Source organism: Adiantum capillus-veneris, chromosome 4 (assembly GCF_014529385.1).
Source record: "Adiantum capillus-veneris isolate H3 chromosome 4, ASM1452938v2, whole genome shotgun sequence".
Lineage (NCBI taxonomy): Eukaryota > Viridiplantae > Streptophyta > Polypodiopsida > Polypodiales > Pteridaceae > Adiantum > Adiantum capillus-veneris.
The window spans coordinates 17,935,602-17,944,683 of NC_140934.1; the positions used below are offsets into that span (position 1 = coordinate 17,935,602).

Genomic DNA, 9,082 nt, shown 5'->3' on the forward strand with positions numbered 1-9,082 from the left:
CACTCGCAGCAGAACCATAAGAAGTGGCTGCATTACTGTTACCACCCTTTCTTTGAGAAGCAATAAAAGCCTGTTCAACTGCACGCTGCCTAGTCCTGTTTTTTCTGGAAAGTGACTCTTGCAACAGTAATGTGCATAATGCAACAAACTTGACAACTTCAGGATTTCCTTGGGTCATCAGTCTCCAAGTACTAGCAAAAGTCTGGTAGGAATCTGGTAAGGCATCAAGAACAGTCTGCACAAGGGAACTGTCTGAAATGACTTGACCTGCAGAAATAAGCTGCTCATTGATATCCTTGACACTAGCAAGGAAAGTGTCCATATCATCTTCCTCATGCATAATCTTCGACTCCAGCTCTTTACGCAGCAAAGCAATTTTAGCCTCATTGCGGCTTGCATAAAGACCTGCTAAAATATCCAAGCCTGTTTTGCAGATTTTGCTGAACGGATGTGAGGAACAATGGTGTGCTTCACAAACAACGCAATCAATGCATGAGCCTGTGCATCCTTAACATCCCAACGAGCTTGTTCTGCCGTAGGCAAAACAACTCTAACAGCTACAATCCTTGTAGCAAGACCTGCAACATCCTCAACATCGCCTACATCCTCAGAACCAGGACGTACATCAATGCCCTGCACAATGTTCCAGACACCTTTTGACACAAGAACATGTTGCATCATATAAGCCCACATAGGGTAGTTGTCCCCATCCAACCTGTCCTCAGCAGCAAACATCTTGAACACATCTGTGTTGTTGTTGTCAGCCATGGTAAATGCTGCACTTGATGTGAAAACTGCTCGAAAATAGGAGAAATGGAGCGGGAACAACCTGTGCTATATAGCACAAACCGTAGAAGACTATAAGGCACCTGTTATGCAGAAAACGGCACTGACAGAAATTCTGCACAAAATGACGAAATAGCATGTGCAGTACTGCCTATAGTGGAAACGGAGGCCGAAATGAGCCCAAATCAAAATTCTGAGCAGACCAAGCTCTTAGAGCTTGCCCAAAATTTATGTCGACCTGCGAACGCTCGCCAAAGCTCACTGAAATCGGAGAAAGTGAGCAGGTGTGTGCTGGAGCAGCTAGCGACTAAGCCCGGGAGGACGTGACCTGCTCTGATACCAATTGTTGGAATTAGGGTTGCAGAGAAACACCCAAAGCTTGGAGAAGACGAAGGAAGCTCAAGGCACACAATAGAGAGTGTATTACTTAGTGTGCAATGGAAAGATAGATAGCCCTAGAGTGATGGGCGTATATACAATGCACGCGGGAAAAAACCTCCTAAAGAGGGAAAAAATGCCCCGGCGGTCCTAGTGTGTTCACACACATCACTACCACATGTATATGGTAACACTTTTTTGGTGGACACGATTTTTTGGGGCGTGGAGTGGGAGTGTTGGTCATGTGGGAGAGGGACCCTCGGCATTATATACCACGGGGTAGTAAATGAAGTTAGAGCAACGGTAGAGAAGCCCGAGCACAAAAACAAAGGCATGCATAGATGTCGGATGCTGAAAAGTAAACAAAGGACATGGGGAGGAGTAAACAAGGAACCAACTTCATAATATTGTGAACTCGGTTCAACAGACCACATGATTAGCTCATCGGCGACGTGTTGGGTTCAAATCCCTGGCGTCAGTTAATATTTTCGACACCATGCTTATGGAATTAGGTAGCATAGGTAGCGATGTAGCGTGCATGTCCTTGTATGCGACCACCTTTCTAAACTCAACTGTGGAGCTCCTCCACGTCTCCACCTGCATAAATAAGGAAACGAGGCTCCTCTGAGTCTCGACACGCGATCACTTGCATATTACTACTCGCGCTTGCACTCACAGACTGTCCCATCGACATCATGAAGCACAGAGGCACCGGCACATTCACATTTCTGTTGGGTTTCTTGTTGCTGCTGTTTCTGAGCTCCTCACATGGCGCTCTCCTTGACAACATACTATCACGAGACAGGCGTGGTGGTGGCCGTGGTGAGGAAGAGGAGACTGAGCGGCGCTATGGACGTGTGGGTATAGAGCTTGGGCATGCCCAAGAGCTTTTGCGGTCCAAGGGAGGAAGGCTACGTGTTTGGAGCGAGCAAATCGATGTAATACGGAACATACGAATCGGTGTGTCGGAGCTGGACCTTGAAGAGGATGGCTTGCTTGTGCCACACTACATGGATGTAGATAAGATAGCCTATGTCTTACAAGGTAAACAACAAGCATTCTAATGTCATTCATGCCTTCACCTGGTAATTGGTTTAATGGCACTGTGGATGCCCTTTGCAAATCATTTCTTCAGAAGTGCAGTATTGACATTGCCTAATTATCCTGCATTATGCAGGGTGTGGTGTTATGGGTGCGGTTATTAGTGAGTTCCAGCGCATATATATCCGGAGGGTGCAAAAGGGCGATGTTGTGGCCCTTCCCAAAGGCACCATTTACTGGTGGTACAATGAGGGCAATGAGCGCCACCGTGTCCTCTGTGCAGGCGATACCACTTTGGGAGTGAATCCAGGGCGCTTTCATGTAATAATTGACAGAATCTCAATACACATAGATGCTCATCTAGTTGTTTATTGTTGAGCTTACATTAATGAACCCACTCTGTTACGACAAGCTTCGTTTTTGTGTTTTGTTTAAGGTTCTATCTCGATTTTCTTACATTGCTTCTGGTTGAATATATGATGGTAGCAATTTGGACTTGCTGGAGCCAAATGCCCACGTTTCGGATCGTTACTCCATGGCTTCAGACATGATACTCTTGCAACTGCATGGGGTGTTGATGAGAAAACGGCCCGATCCTTGCTGGACAACCAGAATGAGGCTGGCATAATAAAGGTACAGCAAAAGATTCGCTTCCCTGAGCTGCCACGAGGTGGGAGACAATATGAAGAGTTGGAAGATAACCTCCAATACAAGGATCACACCTCCGGGAGGGCCTACTTCGAGGAGCTCAAATATAGCATACGGGCAGAGCATCCCGACTACTATGTGCGCGACGGTGGCTGGTTCAATTTGGTGACTTGTCAGAAGCTACCAGCACTCGCACAAGTTGGCTTCAGTGCAATGCGTGTGTCTCTTGAAAAAGTAACCTCTATTGTCAAATTACCGTTTGTCCTTTGATTATTACTGTTATCGTCATACATTAACCATGGCTTTGGGTTGCAGAATGCTATGTGTGCACCTGCTTTGTGCGCAACGCTCATCAGTTGCTTTACGTAACACGGGGAAATGGCCGCATTGAAATAGCCAGTGGAGATGGTGAGACGGTGTTTGACAAGGAGGTGCGTGAGGGGATGCTACTCGTAATCCCGCAGTTCTTCCCATCGATCAAGATGGCCGGAGATCAGGGCTTGGAATATATCCTGTTGACATCTAATTAGTATGTAGCTTCATAACCATTGCCACATACTCATAACCATTGCTAAAGCTAAGCTTTTGATGTCGTCGTTCTAATACCGCACATTCGACAAATGTATGTGATCTGCAGACCCTCGACATCTTTCCTTGGAGGGCGGAATTCAGTGTACAGGGGAGTGCCCATGCAAGTGATAGCAGCCGCATTCAATGTGGATGAGGACACGTTATCCGACCTGGGACGAGATCAAGAGATAATCTTCCCCCCTCGCTCACATGGGGAACGTCACCGTGAGGAAGAAGAGCGCAGCCGTGGAAAGCATGGAGAGCAGAGGCAGCCAGCTTGGGCCACGATGTAAAATCTTCTCTTCCTGATGAGCTACCAAAAATCAAGCTCTAGAAGAATGGAGCTCTGCTGAGCTATACACCGGAAAAACTTGCACAAATGTCATGTTTATCTGTACATATATATGCAAATAAAAACAGCCTACCTTTTTGATTGTGTCTTATCATTTTCCTAATGCAAATCAGAAGAGCTTAGTTCTACACCTAGTACTGAAATCTGAATGGATCAATTTGGTCACTTGAGTTGCTCCCTCTCTAGGTATTACTCAAAAGGTGCAACCTCGTGTGCGGGGTTAGAATGATGTGGTCCCTTTACATAGGATGAAATGTGTATTCAATGCACGGGGTTAGAATGATGTGGTCCCTTTACATAGGATGAAATGTGTGTTCAAAAGGGATAGTCTAGTCTCCTTTGAAGGGATGCAACAATTGAATTCAAAGGGTCATTTAATTCATGAAAATATATATGTGAGGTTATTTAAATGACGCAGAAGGGGTGTTTTGTAGTGGTACATGATATCATTTAATTCATGAAAATATATATGTGAGGTTATTTAAATGACGCAGAAGGGGTGCTTTGTAGTGGTACATGATATGCACATACATACTCGCTCATCTAAATAAATTATATATTAAGCAAAAGATTCCTTTGTAAGATAACCTATGTTGCTCAGTCATCAATTCTCTCTTTACCTTGATTTTGTAGAAGCGTTTTTGGGAAACCTGCAAGGAGAGTTGTGCCACTTGGCAGCAGCTCATTGGGGTTTATATTAAAGGCAAAAAGAAAAGAGAGAGAGAGAGAGAGAGAGAGAGAGCAAGCTAGCTAATGCGTCCATCTAAGGGGTAGCAAAAGCGATGGCAGTGCCACAAAGCATGTCTTTATGCATGTAGCCGGAGAGAGAGAGAGAGAGAGAGAGAGAGAGAGAGAGAGCGAGCTGTAGCACAGCAATCGCTTCAGCCCCTTCCGCCATCACCATCGCCTGTGTGGTCGATAAGTATGCCAAATGCGGTGGACTTGCCCCTTCCGCCATCGCCATCACCTGTGTGTGGCATTGCCTATGTGATAAGGCAAAAAGAAGAGAGTGCCACAAAGCATGTCTTGAGACTTGCGCAAGACGAAGTGCTGATCGCCATGGCCATCACTATCGCCTGTGTGTGGTCGATATGTATGATAAATGTGGTGGACCTTGTCTGAGCGCACCAAGTCCTGACCTTGTCCGAGGGCACCAAGTCCTTGACAAGTATCGCCATCGCCCGTGTGTGGTTGATATGTATGCTAAATGTGGTGGACATTGTCTAAGCGCACCAGTCCTTGACGAGCTTTGGGCTGTTTTCAACAGATGGGAAGCGAGGGCCTATCTCCAGACTTCATCACGTGCATCTTGAAGGCATGTGGCTCTATGCAAGATGCTATTGAAAAGAAAAATCGTGCTTGGCACTTCCTTTGTCGATATGAATGTCAAATGTGGTGCACTTCAAAAAGTACAAAGGCTAGAGGAACTTACTTTTTGGAACAGCGTGCACTGATTGTGGGATATGCACAACAGGAGCAGGGCCAGAAAGCTCCAGGTTGTTATCAGCAGATGCAAAGTGTGGGCTTGTCTACAAGTGCAATCACATACGCGTGCATCTTGAAGGCATGTAGCTCTATGCAAGATACTGATGGGGGCATAAAAATTCACGCTGATATTGTTAGTGAGGGGCTGTTGCAAAATATTGGTGTGCTTAGCAATGTCTTTGTCGATATGTATGTTAAATGTGGTGCTCTTGTGTGGGATGTTGTCTCTTGAAACGCACTAATTGCAGGATATGCCCAATAGGCCAGGACCAGGAAGCTTGGTACTGTTTCAATAGATGCGAAGCGAGGGACGCGATCACCTACGCATGCATCTTGAAGGCATGTGGCTCTACACAAGATGCTCTTGAAAAGAGATGTCATGCTTGGGCTCAGCGGGCTCTTGAGCGCCCTTGGGAATGACCCCGAGGCAGCTGTGGCCAACAGGAGCAGGCCAGAAAGCTAGTGCTTGAGAAGCTTCCTGTCTGGAACGTCGTCTCTTGGAGTGCATTGATTGCGGGACACGCACAATAGTAGGAGCAGGGCCAGAAAGCTCTAGGCTGTTTTTAGAGGATGCAAAGCAAGGACCTCTCCTGATGCAATTGCACGCACAACAAGAGCAGGGCCAGAAAGCTCTAGGCTGTTTTCAGCGGATGCAAAGCAAGGACCTCTCCTGATGCAATCACATAAGCTGCATCTCCTTCCGCCATCGCCATTGCGTGTGTGTGGTCGATCAGTATGCCAAGTATGGTGCACTTCAAAAAGCACAAAAAGTGTTTGAGGAGCTTCCTGTCTGGAATGTCATCTTTTGGAGTGCATTGATTGCGGGATATGCACAACAGAAGCAGGGACAACACGTTAGTCAATATGTATGTCAAGCGTGGTGTCCTTGTCTGAGCGCCACAAGTCCTTGATAAGCTGTTGTGCTTGGCACTCCTCGATATGTATGCCAAATGTGGTGCACTTCAAAAGCAGCTTGAGAAGCTTACTCTTTGAAACGGCGTCTCTTGGAATGCACTGATTGGGGGAATACCCACAACAAGAGCAGGGACAAAAAGCTCTAGGCTGTTTTTTCAGCAGATGCAAAGTGCTGGCCTTTGTCTAGATGAAATCACCTACGCGTGCATCTTGAAGGTATGCAGGGCCAGGTAGCTCTGGGCTGTTTTCAGCAGATGCAAAGAGAGCAAATGCAATCACCTACACGTGCAGCTTGAAGGCATCTGGCATCATGCAAGCTGTTGGCATCAGCAAAGAGTTTACAATGATATTGTTATACAGGGGCTGTTGACAGAAAACTTCGTGCTTGGCACTGCCTTGGTCGACATGTTGGCAAAGGTGGTGTACGTTATAAAGCACAAAAAGTGTTTGCTGTCTGGAATGTAGTCTATTACATTGCACTGATCGCGGGATATGCCCAACAGAGGCAGGGCCAAGAAGCTATGGGCTGTTTTCAGCAGATGTAAAGAGAGAGCAGCTATCCAAATGCAATCGCGTACTCTTGTATCTTGAAGGCATGTGGCATTAGGCAAGATGCTGATACGGGCAAAGGAATTCACGATGATATTGTTAGCCTGAGGGGCTGTAGAAAAGAAACGTTGTTACTTGGCACTGCCTTGATTGACATGTATGCCAGATGTGCTGTAATTCATAAAGCACTCTTTGTATGCGCACGGACACTCACACTCACACACACACACACTCGATTCTCTCTATGCAGCACTAGTTTTGTTTTCACAGGGTAGAGCAATATCCACTACACAAGCAAACATGGAGAGGAAGAGATGAGTCTTTCTTTTGTGAGCTCACTTAAAGACTATGCTAAGAACAAAGATTTGTACCAAGGCAGCAGGATACGTGCTGATATTTGTGATAGTGGGTTACGTGAAAAAAACACATACTTAGCCAACACGTTAGTTAGTATGTACTTCAAGTGTGGTGAACTTGTCTGAGCGCACCAAGTCCTTGACGAGCTTTGGGCTGTTTTCAGCAGATGGGAAGCGAGGGCCTTTCTCCAAATGCTATCACTTACGCGTGCATCTTGAAGGCATGTCACTCTATGCAAGATGCTATTGAAAAGAGAATCGTGCTTGGCACTGCCTTTGTCGATATGAATGTCAAATGTAGTGCACTTCAGAAACTACAAAGGCTAGAGGAGCTTACGTTTCGGAACGGCGTGCACTGATTGCAAGATACACACAACAGGAGCAGGGCCAGAAAGCTCTAAAAGCTGATTTCAGCAAATGCAAGGTGAGGGCCTCTGTCCCGATGCAATCACCTACGCATGCATCTTGAAGGCAGGTGACTCTGTGCAAGATGCTGATATGGGCTTAAAAATTCATTTTGATATTGTTAGTCAGGGGCGGTTGTCTTTTAGAGCTCGTTGATTTCGGGATACGTGCAAGGCGAGCAAGCCAGAAAGCTTCAGGCTGTTTTCAACAGATGCAAAGCGAGGGCATCTCTCTAGATGCAGTCGCATATGAGTGCAGCTTGAAGGCATGTGGCTCTATGCAAGATGCTGATATGAGCTTAAAAAGTCATGCTGATATTGTTAGCCAGAGGCTACTGAAAAAAGATGTGCTTGGCAATGCCTTGGTTGACATGTCTGCTAAATGTGGTGCACTTCAGAGAGCACAAAAAGTGCTCGAGGAGCTTCCTGTCCGTAGTATGGACTCTTGGAATGCACTGATTGCAGGATCTCCCCTAGAGGGGCAGGGCACAAAGTTCTTATCTGTTTTCAGCAGATGCAAAGTGAGGGTCTCTTGGCACTCCCTTGGTCAATATGTATGCTAAATGTGGTGCACTTTAAAAATCTACTCTAATATTTTTAGTCTGGGGTTGTTGCAAAAAAACGTCCTGCTTGGCAATGCCTTGGTCGATATGAATGCCAAATGTGGTGCACTTCAGAAAGCACAGAAAGTGCTTGAGGAGCTTCCTGTCCAGAATGTCCTCTCTTGGAATTCACTGATTGCGGGATATGCGTAATAGGAGCAAGTCAAGAAATCTCTAGGCTATTTTTAGCGGATGCAAAGTGAGGGCCTCTCTCCTGATGCAATCACTTATGCGCCTCTCTCTTGATGCAATCGCTTACATGCCTCTCTCCTGATGCAATCACATGCTCATGCATCTTGAAGGCATGTGGATCTACGCAAGATGCTGATATGGGCATAAAAATTCACACTAATACTCTTAGTCAGGGGCTGTCTAAAAAAGATGTCGTGAGAGAGCTTACTGTTTGGAGTGGCGTCTCTTGGAATGCACTGATGCAGGTTACTTGAAAAGAACGCATGCTTGGGGAACATGTTGGTCAGTATGTATGTCATGTGCGGTGCACCTGTCATGGCGCAACAAGTCTTGTGCGGGATGTTCTCTGATTACAGGATATGCACAACAGGGGCAGGGCCAGGAAACAAGTATTTCTTTTATTAGATCACTTCAAGACTGTGCTGAGAAGAAGGATTTGAACCAAGGCAGTAAAATTCAGGCTGATATTTGCGATAGTGGATTACTTGAAAGTTGAAAAGAGCACATACTTGAGGAACATGTTGGTCAGTATGTATGTCAAGTGCAGTGCACCTGTCGTGGCGCAACAAGTCATTGACGAGATTCCTGTGCGGGATTTCGTCTCTGTTTGCAGGATATGCCCAACGAGGGCAGCGCCAGGAAACGAGTATTTCTTTTGTGAGCTCACTTAAAGACTGCTGAGAAGAAGGATTTGTACCAAGGTAGTAGGATTCATGATGATATTGATAGTGGGTTACTTGAAAAGAACGCAGACTTGGGGAACATGTTGGTCGGTATGTATGTCAAGTGCGGTGCACCTGTCAT

The 9,082-nt window shown here is 46.0% G+C and overlaps 2 protein-coding genes and 1 pseudogene across 3 annotated transcripts; all 3 read left to right on the plus strand.

The window, feature by feature from the left end:
- Positions 1-1,716: 1,716 nt before the first annotated feature.
- LOC147458798 (cocosin 1-like) lies at positions 1,717-3,903 on the plus strand (annotated as a pseudogene). The gene is made up of 5 exons (XR_015187712.1): positions 1,717-2,208; positions 2,342-2,526; positions 2,692-3,087; positions 3,169-3,382; positions 3,491-3,903. The product of XR_015187712.1 is annotated as a cocosin 1-like (transcript).
- Positions 3,904-4,402: 499 nt separating this feature from the next.
- LOC147458799 (pentatricopeptide repeat-containing protein At5g52850, chloroplastic-like) lies at positions 4,403-8,882 on the plus strand. Its single transcript, XM_086510236.1, has one exon. It carries the CDS (start codon positions 5,043-5,045, stop codon positions 5,490-5,492), a length of 450 nt encoding a protein of 149 aa, XP_086366362.1. The 5' UTR covers positions 4,403-5,042; the 3' UTR covers positions 5,493-8,882.
- Positions 7,697-8,882, plus strand: LOC147458800 (putative pentatricopeptide repeat-containing protein At3g49142). The gene has a single exon (XM_086510237.1). It carries the CDS (start codon positions 7,697-7,699, stop codon positions 8,045-8,047), a length of 351 nt encoding a protein of 116 aa, XP_086366363.1. The 3' UTR covers positions 8,048-8,882.
- Positions 8,883-9,082: the final 200 nt, after the last annotated feature.

Coding starts and splice junctions, on each gene's coding strand:
- LOC147458799 (XM_086510236.1), top strand. CDS start 5,043: ATGGGAAGCGAGGGCCTATCTCCAGACTTCATCACGTGCATCTTGAAG.
- LOC147458800 (XM_086510237.1), top strand. CDS start 7,697: ATGCAAAGCGAGGGCATCTCTCTAGATGCAGTCGCATATGAGTGCAGC.